The sequence below is a fragment of the Mytilus californianus genome, unplaced genomic scaffold (genome assembly GCF_021869535.1).
Source record: "Mytilus californianus isolate M0D057914Y unplaced genomic scaffold, xbMytCali1.0.p SCAF_12, whole genome shotgun sequence".
Taxonomy (NCBI): Eukaryota; Metazoa; Mollusca; class Bivalvia; order Mytilida; family Mytilidae; genus Mytilus; species Mytilus californianus.
The window spans coordinates 2,409,797-2,423,775 of NW_026262604.1; the positions used below are offsets into that span (position 1 = coordinate 2,409,797).

At 32.5% G+C, this 13,979-nt stretch overlaps 1 protein-coding gene across 3 annotated transcripts; it reads right to left on the reverse strand.

The window, feature by feature from the left end:
* Positions 1–1,644: 1,644 nt before the first annotated feature.
* On the reverse strand, positions 1,645–11,516 carry LOC127721202 (uncharacterized). Of its 3 annotated transcripts, XM_052227885.1 has the most exons (5): positions 11,279–11,516; positions 10,906–10,957; positions 6,966–7,083; positions 5,400–5,597; positions 1,645–3,914 (listed from the first exon to the last, which is right to left on the reverse strand). In XM_052227885.1, exons 3-5 carry the CDS (start codon positions 7,069–7,071, stop codon positions 1,759–1,761), a joined length of 2,460 nt encoding a protein of 819 aa, XP_052083845.1. In that variant the 5' UTR covers positions 7,072–7,083; positions 10,906–10,957; positions 11,279–11,516; the 3' UTR covers positions 1,645–1,758. The 3 variants fall into 3 exon arrangements, with proteins under 3 accessions (XP_052083845.1, XP_052083847.1, XP_052083846.1); XM_052227887.1 differs by lacking the exon at positions 10,906–10,957; XM_052227886.1 differs by lacking the exons at positions 10,906–10,957; positions 11,279–11,516 and having other exon boundaries at positions 6,966–7,193.
* Between the last annotated feature and the right edge of the window lie 2,463 nt (positions 11,517–13,979).

Consider the following 13,979-nt stretch of genomic DNA (forward strand, 5'->3'; position numbering starts at 1 on the left):
TCTAAAAATGTCAACTCAGCAATTTGTTTTTAACAAGTTTTTAATCATGCACAACTTGCCAGAATATTCATCATATTGAATGTGGGCAATATTTGGAAGAAGACATTACACGTAGTCTTTTTTCTCAGTTCAGTGTTGAGCGTTTTGACAACCAAAAAATTTCTAGACCTCGATAGTTTCACAAAGGGGTAACTGACTCCTGATGTTTGCGTTATCAACAAATACCGGCTGTTCAAAATGAATATTGATAAGGAAAGTTCTAAATTTTAGATAAGTGAATGACTTATTATATGAATATAAAAACTGCAAGTAGTAATTTGCAATTCTTTCAACTGAACTTTTAAAATGATCGAAATCTAGAATTGCGCAATCGTTTGAGCGATCAGTTAAAGATACATTATGTCAGGAAGATGCTTCGTAAGTAATCATGCGATTTTGAATATTTTGTGTTTACTTTAACTATTTGAATCATTCCGTCTGTCGGATCGAAGGTTGATTTGGCTATTTTGTGTGAGTTTTGCTGTTCTAAGGTTAGCTCATTTACCTAAATTAGAATAATAAAAGTTACTAACTGGTAACAGACGATTTAAGTGTACATAATGATGGAACTACGCAGTCAGCTGATTTTTGTCTTCTTCCGACCAGATATGTTATTAGAAAAACAATAAAATATCTCATTTGAAGGATAGTTGACCGTAAGCCTGCTTTTTGTTACATGATTGAAATTTGTCTTAATTGATTCACAAGGTGTCACATGCCTAGCAGGTAACGGGTTCCCTGTCCACGTAGAAGGTCTTTCGTCGTTTGGATTTCAAGTGTTTTTTTCAGAAGGTTTTTATCTTGGTTTGACGTATTCAAACAAACTAACATATATCGAGAAAAATCAAATTTAAAATAGGTAGAAGATATTAAGGGAACATTCAAAACTAATAAGTCGAGAAAACTGACAACACAATGGTAAAAACGAAGGCAAAGAAAGGACAAAGAAGCTCACAATACATTACCAGAAAATTAAGATTTAGTAACACAAACATGGATGTGATCTCAGGTGATTCGAATGGTCAGTAGATCATGTTCCATTAGTGGCATCCGTCGCTCAACTCATGTACATATTCGGTGATTATCATTTTTTGCATCTTCTTCTGGATGCGTCCACAGCTTTGCATGTATTACAAGCCATGCGAATCAACACTCAGTCAAACTTTAACAATTGGGCGATGGACAAAATCTGCGAAATCAAAGATCACAAGACTATACTGGTATCTAAGGATCGCAGACTACGAAATCATGTCATCAGTGTGTTGAGAAAACGACACACTGTATCGGTCAACAAATGGGTGATAGTGACTGTAAAACTTTAGTCGTGTTCATCCTTATGACTCTGTTGGAGTAGTATTTGTGTAAGATGCACACACCTGCCAGTGACGTCTGCTAACATATCAACCTATTTGTTGTGGGAGCCATTTTTGCTATTTACAAATTACGATTTGTCCAGATCTTAACATGGGCATTGTGTCTACGTTCTTCGATTTTGTATAAAAAGCTCTGCTTAATGAAACGATGAAGTCGATTTTCATTTGAGCATCATAAATACTAGTGAAAAGCAATAATCAATTTGAATCGTAACATTTTTTTTTTGACATGCTTGTTTTTATTTTAATATTGAAATCTACTTTTTTATTCTACCATAGTTTTGAATCATTATAAAACATTACTATAGCTTTGACATCAGTTCGAGGCATATATGTAAAGCAAAAATTATACAGTACGATAGCTTCTTACAATTTTGCAAACAGTTTTGTGAATTTTCCAGTTCGCTATTTGACATTGTTTTGAACAATACGTAGATATTTTACACCTACTGCATATAAGTAGTTTTTCTTCACTGATAAACAAACACTGAAAACAAAAGTGAACGAGAGACGGGTTGCGCGCATACCATGTACTATACAAAATAACCAACGTATGTAATTTTGCTGAATTGAATTGGTATTGTTTCTGTTTCATTTCATCCGTTAAGATCATAAAACATAAATCCCAAGAATTTGTTATTTCCCATGACTTTGCTAAATGCATTAGCGCTAACGGTGTCTCATAATTCGAGCAAAAAGTCCAAGCCAACAAGTTGTTAGCTACATCACGATGTCTGACATTTTTGCCTAAAAGCAAAGTATAAATACGATATCTAGCGTCTTCAGACTCTTTAAAACGTCCAAGTTTCTTTTTTATTACATATTTTAGTAAGAAAAAGTAAATATTGCAGTCAACAACAGCCCTGTAATGCCAAAGGCAACGCTTGTATGCTCTTTCTTTTTCATTTAAAGAGATACCGAAATATCTGAATATTTCATATGTCAATGCATCTGGAGCAATTGAAAGTTCCGTTGGGAGAAAAGAAACGCATGTCAACACCCTCAAACTTGAAGTATTAATAATATTTTCCTGTGCCATTGAGGAATCACTTTTAATATATCTACAATTACAAATCGATGGATTATCTTGTTTGCATTCTTCATTTAATTTATCTAACCACCACTCACAATCTGCATACAACCTAGCAGCATACAGTACTGATATCAACTTCAGGCGGCCAGGTAAATCTCCTTTCATAAAGAATAGACAAGATCCGAGTAAAAGGAAATCTCGAACTTGAGGATTTGGATGACGAATAGCCATTGCAGACACATTACTTGCCAAACAAGTGAAGATATAGGGTTTCAGTAAAGATAGAGAGTTGTTCGTCTCTTGTTGGGTATGTTCAGTAAAAGTGCCAGTGCATGCATATTGAATACGATCTAGCATAAACCAAAGACAATCTACAAAAACATGAACGTCCTCATTGGCTTGGTAATAAAAATGTTCAAGTATATCATGATTAAACGCAGATAGCGTTGAAACGATAGTACGTGTGTGTACAATGTATATGGCTTCATTGTACAATTTTTTACTGTTTGCTTGGAGCCATTCATACCATTCTGAAGATCCCCGTGATCTGACATAGTCACATATATTGTTTCTTTTCACTAACAACAAACATTCAAATCCTACATTTAAAAGTTCCTCTAGTATGTTTTCTGATGTTAATCTTAAACTCCCGTTTAGTCGTCCATCAAATAAGTTTTCTCTTGGAATAAAATAGTTTGGACAAACCCCATATTTAACCCACTTAAGCATTTGTTTGATACACAACGTTATGCAATGAAATAGGTTTTTCTTTTCCCAAACATTGCTTTTACTATTTTCTATTACATAGAATAAACACGTCTTCCAATGGTATGTAGTAATGCAGTCCAAATTAATAACGTCTCGATTAAGCATTTTAAGAACAATGTAACATTTATGTTGAACATCTGTTAGATTAAACATGAGTTTTCTCTCTTGTAACGAAAACGATACTCTCCATTCGAGATCTAATTCTGATGAAAACGGATGACCTTTTCTGACAACAAAGAATCCTAGTGATTTTAGCTCTTGTATTGTATATTTTGTAGGCCAACCATGACATCTTTGACGGGAAAGCCACTCATCTGCCATTGTAGGCCATGTTTTGCATCGATAGGATATAACAGTATCAACGTTGAGGTCATAATACTTCTCAAACTTAATAGCAGGCTTATTCTTTGGTCTTGAAAATAGCTGATGTGTATACGGATTCATTAAAAAGTCATATAAAACTATTCTTCCGAATCTATCAATTTTTAAATTATTCGTCTTACCATCAACACACAAGAGAGGCCAGTCTGTAGATGTACACGGCTTATTTCCCATAACGAGTTGTAGTTTTACGTATCCAGCAGGTGTAAATAATTCTCGTACGATCAGTAACGAATACAAATTATGTTTAGCTGATGCTGTGTGTTCGACGACAGGAAACATTTCATCACATCTCATGCGATCAATATCATTTGGTTCATCTGTAAATTTAAAGATACAGTGTCATCAAATTCTCTGTTTACGTCCATGATATTTTATATACAGTATATACATGCTTCGGCTGTTGCTTTGATTGAATTTAATGGTCTACTTAACAATAATGGAAGTATTTTCAAAACAATAAGTAGCTCAGTCTTTCAATTTCACAATTAGTTTTTGCCAGTTTATTTCATATACGTTTAAGGCACCTAAAAATGTTGGTCCTTTTATCCAAGCTTCACTGCTCTCAACCGGCAAAGGTGTTTTCGTAATTTTCGCAATACCCCGATTCGTCTTTTGCTTACTTACCATATACTTTATTGCCTAACATAGTATCAGTTATTGATCTGAACGTTTTGAATTTAACCAGAGAACGTTCAAAAAAGATAATGCATTGCAGTTAAACGGCACACAAATCATTCATCTATGTTGTGCCATATTAATAAAGAAGTGATGAAACATCAATTTGTTTGTAATTTTAGTCTTTGTTACTTTCATACAATTATATCGCTGACCAAATCATGTTAGAATGATAGATGTGCGTGAAAGGATTTGAAACGAGGTACAGTGAGTTTTCTTCGAATTCATAACTAACACTGCATGTACTGTAAACGTAACCCTCGCGATAATGAATAGCCAATATCAACATTAGTTTGATCGAAATTCCTACAATTTTAAATAGTTTTGAAAGAAAGCGTTTTATTTTTTTTTTTTTTGTTCTGGAATTGTTCTATAAAAATGAAGTTGGAAATCATTGTTCTCAGCAAATAATTGGTCAACATTTAATTATGACGTCACGTTTTCTTGGTTTCTTCTGAATTTCGTATTGTGACGTCATGAAAAAGGGGATCATGTCTGATGACGTCACATATAAGGAACACAACTCTCTGCAAATCTTTGAAAAGGAAGGATAAACTTTGTTAAGATATCGTCTAGAAATCATTAGAAAAACAGATTCCACCACTATAACTCGTGTACTACGATACTTCTACGCTTTCAAAAGTTAAATCTTAATTATTTAAAAACCTCGGCAAGATAAGAAGATTTTTGTTTTTTATTATGTTGTTTGATATCTTGAAATAATAAATGTAAAAGGTGAATAAGTATATGAATAACGCAATAAACAGGAAACCCAATTTATAAAAAAAAAGAAAACTGCTAACTCATAAAACACAAAACCAAAATATTTATTTCACAACAGTGTCATTTTCCAGAAGTTCGAATTCTTCAATCTTGACTTGAACTCATTATACCCAGTGTGTTCTGTAGGTTTTTAACTATATGGTGGCTTATTCCTAGGCAGATCACCAAATTATCAATTTAATTAAGAAAGCTTAAGCAGCAGTATGGGCATATTTTGTCAAATTTTTAAAGTGTATCTCATAATATAGAACATTTAATATACACTCCTTAACAAACAATTTCCTATAGGATTTTACAAGTTTTTAAATGTTGACATTGGCGATAGCACTCTATGTGTTTTTTACCTGGTGTGACTGCACCTTCAAATGTACTTCCCATGTTATAACAGGTCAATGGGTTTCCAAAAGTTGAAAGAATCTCTTGCTTTATGCTCTCTCGTTGAATAGATTTTCTGTAATCATCATTTGCCCCAATTATGTGTAGTGTGTCAAACAACCAGACACTATCATCTTCCTCATTTGAATACAATTTTCCTGTTAGTGCTAAAATTAGAATATAATTGAAAATTCATAAATACAACTATAATCGTGTTATGAACCTGTTATTCAGTAGTTGTCGTTTGTTGATGTGGTTCATAATTGTTTCTCGTTTCTCATTTTTTATATATATTAGGCTGTTGGATTTCTTTTTAAAATTGTTTTACACTAGTCATTTTGGGATTCTTTGTAGCTTGCTGTTCGGTATGAGCCAAGGCTCCGTGTTGAAGGCCGTAGTTTTACCTAAAATTGTTTATTTTTTATACATTTTACATTTTGACTTGGATAGAGAGTTGTCTCATTGGCACACCATATCTTCTTATTTCTATAAACGATAACAAACAATAATATTCAAATTTCTAATATGAAATTCTATTTCTTCTTTTTTGGGATTCTGTACAGGCATTACAGTTAAGTTCTGTTGGTACTGCATACTTGATTGTGACCTTATAATTCAACAGTTACTTAAACGTCTCTTGTCGGCAATAGTTACCTGATAGAGCAAATCAGTCCCTATATTTACTTTTGGCTATTACTTACCTTTCTTGTAAGTTATTACCGTTGGGTGCAGACAAAGCATATTATTAACAAAACGAGTTTAATATTGCGTGCACAGATATCGTTTCTTGACCCTGAATTCTGTATTTTCTAGTTAGTTTGCGTTTACTATGATAACTTTTACGTAGACTAAATAAAATTTACCATGTCTGCTCGTTTAGCGAGTAGTTAACGAGCATTATTATATTGTTCCCATATTTGATTTTTTTACGTGCATTCGAAAGAAAGTGCGAAGGTTATTTTCATGATAAATATTCGTGACATTAAATTCAAACAACATTTTCCTTTTATGGTAGATCAGGGTTCTACATTAACATCGATGGAGAGGTTTTATAAAAAATTGCAAAAATGAAGTTAATGTGCTATTTGAAAAAAAATATAGTAAAATATATCTCCTGTATTGAATTATTACACCAAAAAAGTTTGTAAAGCTAGCATCATATTCATATAAGATGCAGCCAATTATTTTTTAAGATAAGGTGGTTTTCTTATACTTGTTTTTATTGAACAATGGTGTATGTTCTTTTATATGCGTTTTCTTAACCTACTTGCCAATATAACAAAGGAATTGTTGTTTAATTTTCTAAAAGAAGAGTTTTAACGCCAAATGTAAATGTGCCTGTTCAAAGTCAAAAGCCTCATCCGTAGGTGTCGTCGTTGTACGCTATGTCCTTCGGGTTCATTTTCTCAATTGGATATTGTTGGTTAATTTGCTTTCATTGGTTTTCTGTGCATTGATAAATAAATATTTAAAATTTTTAATGTTTCTGTAAACTTGAAAATACACTTTGAATGAACTCAACATTAATACCTTACCTTCTTGGCTATTTCTGTTGTCATGCCGTGAATCGTTGAGTGACTTATTCTCCAATTGTCGTGTTGGAAGTAGTCCCCGACACATTACAGTTTTACATTTCTCCATTCTACACAATATCTAAACAATTACTCTATATTTTACATATAGCTGCGTAATATTGTAGAACATATTATTTCCTTATTTCCATTGTAAACAAATGAAAAACTAGAACACGAACAGCTTATACAGGTAACTTACACGAATAGTAAGGGCATCAACATTACGCATTTGAAAAGCTTTATTGATCCCCATTAAACATTAGATGTATCTCTTTCATTTAAGTTTTCGACTCAATTATTGTTTACAAAAGAAGTGATATAAACTCCTCCGTGTAATGTTATTCCTTTTTGTATGTAGTCAGATATATCCCACAAACAATTAGAGCAATATTTTGATTGTGTGGTAATGTCTTATCGCCACACATCGCACACTGTTAGTATCACGAAGAAAATCAAAGGTAAAATGTACAACAGGTGCATTCTATTTGCAAGAGTAACAGTAGTGAATTTTGTTTTCCTTTTATTGTGAGGTTCGTGCTGTTTAATCTTGACTTTTTAGCGTTTTGAGGATTGTTATTAGTCTTTTGTATTCGTTATTTTTCTGTGTTAACTATTGTTTATCACATGCATCAGATTTGTTTTTGAATTATTGTTTTCCATTGTATATTTTAAGACCTTTTCTGTATAAATCACGGTAAAATACAGTCTACGTGAACACATATAATGAACAATTTTGAACTCCCGGATAAATCTAAAACAACACGTTTTTTTTTCTAATTAATATTTTTTTAGAAGTCAAACATAAAAAAAAATCAAACATTCATGTAATGTTCTTTGCTGTTAAAAGTCCATTCTTTCGCCTAGAAGATTTACTACTGCCTTCTATCTAAATACGCAAACAAAATTAGAAATTAACAAAATCATTGAACAGCACAACTGTATCAATGAATCCTCAACACCAATATCTTCATACGATCTTATAAATAAACGAAGAACTGTACTTTCTATTCCATAATGAACATTTCTTAAATGAACATCTCTAATGATGAGATCGGTAAACTTTTTTTTAGATGTCAAAAGTAAAATAACTAAAATACCGAACTCCAAGGGAAATTCAAAACGGAAAAATCAAACGCTCATTCACATATAACGAATGGAAATCACGGGATACATAGCTGATTCTAGAGCAGCATTTTCATTGTCAATTTTTCTCCACCAGGGCGTAATATATCATTGAAATATAGTTTCGGTTGTTTTCGACGGCTGTATTTTGTCTTTGTTTCTGCCGTAAATGTTCACTTTTCGTCATAATTACTATTTTGTGAATTTAAAATCAATATTGTAGACATATTCTGACTTTTTGATACGGGTAAAATTCCACTAGGTTTGACCTTTTTGTAGTTTTTTATGGTTCTAAATACGTAGTTGTTGATATACCATAATTTATTAATGTTGACAATTTGACAAAGTCCTATTCTATCATTCATCATGGCAACCTCGTCCTTTTTTAATGTTTTTATGTTGTCTGCGGGAATTGAAAAACAAATGGTGTTGATCATTAGATATTCATGAAGACAATTTGTACGTGTTAGTTATCCACTCCGGACTATGCATCAATAATGAACGGTGTTTTAAAGCACTGGCTGACATCCTGTATATAATAAGTCGGCCAGGTTTGATTATGTCGGCCGGAAATACATGTATTTTAAGTTTCTAAATGGACATTTTCTTCAGTGAGGCTACTTTATTCTTTGCCACCACTAGAATATTTTGATTTCCAACTATTTTCGCGATGTATACACAATCTACAACGACGTCAGCCGATGAAGGCTCATCCCAATCTACTTTAATCTGTCATATATGGTGCATTAATATTTGACTCCTAACGATACACTGTTCATGGCTGACGGAATATATCATGTTTCGTTGTAATGCTATGCTCTACTGACGGTGGGTCTCTGTGTGCAAATGTGAGTGTGTCGTTTACAGTATCCCATCACAAACCAAGTATCTTGACTTCGTTAAGCTATTTGTATTTTTTTTCAAATACGGAAAATTTCTTTGAATCAATTTACTTTTTTTAAGTTAGCCAATAAGGGGGTTTAACTGAGCGAATCTTTTTTTTTAAATATATAGTAAATTTACTTGTTTTGTCTTGAAACAAGAAAACGATTTCTGTGATCCCGGCGTATCTATCAATTTTCTAAAAGCAAATAATGGGAGCTATATTCCTTTATTTTTTCTGAATTATATCTGTTTTTACACAAATAAACTTTTCGTGCATAAAAGGCCTTTGAAAATAGTGGAATTAATTACTTTTGGAGTGTCAAAAATTCGTTGGAGGTACTTTTGAAGATAAATTGTATGCTTATATTGGTGATTTCGAATCTGTTCAAAGTTTTTTCTACCCTATATACCACTTTGCCTCATAATCTTATGAAGAAAACATTCACACACCTGATTAAATGTGCATTTAAAAAGTCGGAATGCGAATATATATGTTCAAACTCTTTTAGGTCATTTTTTAGGAACAACAAACAAAAGAACTATGTCAAATGGACCTGCTTTGATACTATAACTGCCCTTGATTTTTTACTAGATAACATTTTTGTTCGCTATGGAGATACCGTATATCGTCAGGTTATCGGAATTCCCATGGGGACTAACTGTGCACCACTTATTGCGGACCTGTTTCTATATTGTTATGAGTTACAATTTATGACTAAAATCAGCAAAGACCCATCAAAATCTAACCAAACCATTAAACAGACTTATTCGGAAAGGATATAGTTACGATACTGTTGTAAGATCATTAAGGATTGCATATTTGGTATTAATATTGATTCACTCATAGGGTCTTTGCATCGGAAATAAACACATTTATTCTAAAACCAGTTGTTGGCATGATATGGGTTATGTTCTTCTCATATATTTAATGATGGTATGATACTAAACCCCTAACGGGAGGGATTGTACTTGATATTCATATGATGAAGACATAATCTTGCAATCAGTTTAATTGAGGTCTGGAGCTGGCATGTCAGTAACTGCTAGTAGGCCTTTGTTAATTTATGTATCATTGTAATTTTGTTTAGTTCTTTTTATTACCTATTCTGACATCGGACTCGGACTTCTTTTGAATTGAGTTTCACTGTGCGTATTGCTATGCGTTTCTTTATTCTACATTGGCTAGAGGTATAGGGGGAGGGTTAAGATCTCATAAAACATGTTTTACCCCGCCGCATTTTTGGGCCTGTCCCAAGTCAAGAGCCTTGGGCTTTTGTTAGTCTTGTATGTTTTTTTAATTTTAGTTCATTTATATGTTTTGGAGTTTAGTGTGACGTCCATTTTCACTGAACTAGTACACAATTTTATTTAGGGGCCAGCTGAGGACCACCTCCAGGTGCGGGATTTTCTCGCTGCGTTGAAGACCCATTGGTGGCCTTGGCTGTTGTCTGCTCTTTGGTCGGGTTGATGTCTCTTTGACATATTCCCCATTTCCATTCTCAATTTTATAATCTCTTCATAAAAACTTGATATCAAATATATTTTGCTAAACATTGCCATATTGTTCATGTTGTTAAAAGAGGTGCTTCGGATGAATTGTTCAGCTTGTTTTAAGATGTTGAGTATTCATTTAAACTTATAATTCTTTCTGAAAAATGGCGATGTTCGCTTTCCGAACCCTGCATGACTCAAATTGTCAACAGCGAGACGTCCCACCAAGTGGCGGCATGACTTAAGTAACAAACGTGTTAAACACTTGTACAATGCATTTGTAAATAGCAATGAAAAGTGATTCTTACTTGTTTTTGTTCAAATGTTTTACTAAACGGGAGATAATACGGTTTGAATTATGTTCCGTCGCCCATTCTAAAATGCAGTTTGTATAGATACTTACTCTAAGTCCAAGGGTTAATTCTGAATCAGTCTTTATTTACGTTTTCCCAATTCTAGGTAATTACAGAATATTATAAAACTATTAGAGTCATGCAATATCAATATTTACAGGGACATTGTAATTAAAAGCAAAATTTGAAAAACCAGACACGACATCTGGGAGCAAATTCTTAAAAGTATGTGTTTCAATTGGAAAGGATGTGAACTTACAGTATACATTAAAATAACTGTACAACTTATTAGATGTATCAGTAGTAAACTTTTTCAGCAATCGGTCTTTCACGATACGAGCTTGTATCAAAATTTACGAAGTCTTCTTAAACTTATATTAACTTGAAATCGCTTAGATATCTAACATTTATGAAATACTGTACCTTCCTGAGTATTTTTCAGTACATTTACTGATTTTCCCCACAAGTGTCTTCTTCCGAGGAATCATCGATGCATCAGTTTGTTACACTTCTCTGTAATAGAAATTGATGGTTCACTTCTTAATTATTGAGATTCATGCCTTATTTGTACAAATTAATGCATCATCGAAACACGGAGAGCTTATTCATGTTGATGTAATTCATCACAAATCTAAACTTAAATTTAAATCGTGTTATTATTGTGCATTTGAATACTGTTATCAATCTCAATCTTAATAGATACGCACCAGTTAGTATGCTTTAAAGAATATTTGACAGGTATATAATCTAATGTTGATAATATGAATAGCCTTATGTTAACAACGGTTGTATTACGTTACTAGGTAGCGAAAATAAAGTCAAAACGGTGATTTAAATACACAAATATACACAAGCCATGCAGAAAATTAAGTTTCGAAATAATCATTTTGATAAAGTAACAGATATAATGAAAGCCAATATGTCTTCCGCAAATATCTAAAAAAATAAAAACAAGCATGCCTTTAAAAGTTATGATTTGTATAAATAATGTACAGGTTGATATAAAATCGACACTTACGTACACACACATATTGGTAGTTTTTTGTACAAAATATACAATAACGAATACTTTACACAACGCATATCTTTTTGTAGCATAATAGTTTTTGGGTTAACATTGGCCTATATTCAACTACTTGGTACAACATTTCAAATTAGAAAAAGATATTTTGCCAGATTTGAAATTCATGCAAACTTGGTGCACACAGGCAAAATAAGAAAAAAAATCATTTGAGCAATAGAAATGTAATTTCTAAGTCAAATGGAAAAAACAGTGCAATAACAAAACAATAATAGGAAAAAGAAAGAAAAAGAAACAATAACAAAATAAAAGCAAAGGAAAAGAAATATTAGGCAACGCGAGCCCTCCCCAAATATGGAATTAAACCAGGGGAATGTAGTTTCTTCTCTACATATGTAGGACAAAATCAAAAAATATATATACTGATGTCACACTTACTAATGTGTTACAGACATCTGATATAACAATTAATTTACACTATAAAAATTGCTAAGTAATATACGTGTACCAACACACTGGAATTTCTCAATTATTTTCTGCCGTCATAACTGTGTCTATTCATGGCTTTATTGACACGTTGCAATACGATACATGCAAACTTTATTTTGTTAAATACACGCAAATTATTGCTATGTAGTAAGAGTTCTTCTTTCAATGCAGATACAGTGCAATTAAATAATTAAATCCTGTGTACATATATCTTTTCTATCAACTAATGCATTACACTATTCTATTATAGATCAATGATTCATTGTTGTAGTAACATTTTTTAACTTTATTCATATCAAGTTTTCAATAATATTTGACGGATACCTTATATAAATGTTGCAAACTATTTTATCAGACTCCCAGTCAACATTTTAATATTGTTTTGAAAACCATATGTGCCAATTTTTTAACAAGCTTGATGAAATTTGAACACATCCCAGTAAACAGCACTTCAATGGTGACATGAGTTATCAATCATATGGTCATAATTATATATTATCTCTTTACAAAGCTTTGATTTTAGAAAACCTGTTAGAAATTTGGGTACTCAATGCTCTTCAACTTCGTACTTTATTTGCTGTTTTTTTTAAATTCTGTGATTTGACCGTCATTGGTTAGTCTTCCGCGCGTCTTGCGTTTACCGTTCTAATCCTGGTGTATATGATGCATTTGTTAATAAGCAGATATTATGAAATAAAAAGTGCTGTACACATCTTAAGTTCCTATTTGGAGGACGTCCTTGATTCCATACAAAAGGTCAATTTCCTCAAAGTAATACACGTGTTTAATAATGAATTAATAATTAGAATGTATTGTATAAATGAATTTGTATAATGCCAAAATGAATGAAATCAGAGAGTGAGAGGTGCATATAAAACACAAAACTTATCATCAGCAAGGTAGTTAGTTCTGCGGTACTGACATGATTTATAATAATCTTTTCTAAAATTGTCCGTTTATAAATTTAGAATGTATAACATGTATAAAGAAATTAAGGTTTCAACTTCCTGAGGCAAAGTTGACCTTAGATGGATTTAGCTTTGATCTTTAGGTCCTGATTGGCCATATTGCTCAACTGTTTCGGTTCTTATACAGCCTTGGCTTTCAAATATTCGGCTTTGGGCGTTCTTGCTGAAGGTACATCCAGAAAAGGCTTTTATCTTCTGATGAATAGATACGCTGCTTGAAACAACACAATTAAAATACCCATGTTGTTGATAGTAAATCAATCAATAGCTATAGAAAAACTAATCGAAGAATTCAAATATAGAAACAATTCAACGAGTGACCGAACAACACATTAATTCACGAATGCGCGTAGCGCATGAGTTAATTATCAGTGTTGTTCGGTCACGAGTTGAATATTTTTTGATATTTGAATTATTTGATTTGTTATTCTTTTATTACATTGCCAATGGGCTTTTTGATGGAATTAAATTAGGAAATGCAAGGAACTATATCTTTTTCTACGCATTCATAGTTTGCTTTGATGCGACGTCATCGGCAACGTCTTGACAACACCTATTTTTATATGACGTCAGAGGAGTAGAATAACTGAGTTTATTTCACATGTGAAAATAACGGTCTTTATTTCACAGGGAAATCACGGTAATT

What these genes read in the sequence shown, in the direction of transcription:
- LOC127721202 (XM_052227887.1), bottom strand. Translation starts at nt 7,071, where the DNA reads ATGGAGAAATGTAAAACTGTAATGTGTCGGGGACTACTTCCAACACGA. An exon ending in CAACAGAAATAGCCAAGAAG is followed by an intron (nt 5,598 to 6,965) that starts GTAAGGTATTAA and finishes TTCTAATTTTAG; the next exon opens with CACTAACAGGAAAATTGTAT. An exon ending in TGAAGGTGCAGTCACACCAG is followed by an intron (nt 3,915 to 5,399) that starts GTAAAAAACACA and finishes TTAAATTTACAG; the next exon opens with ATGAACCAAATGATATTGAT.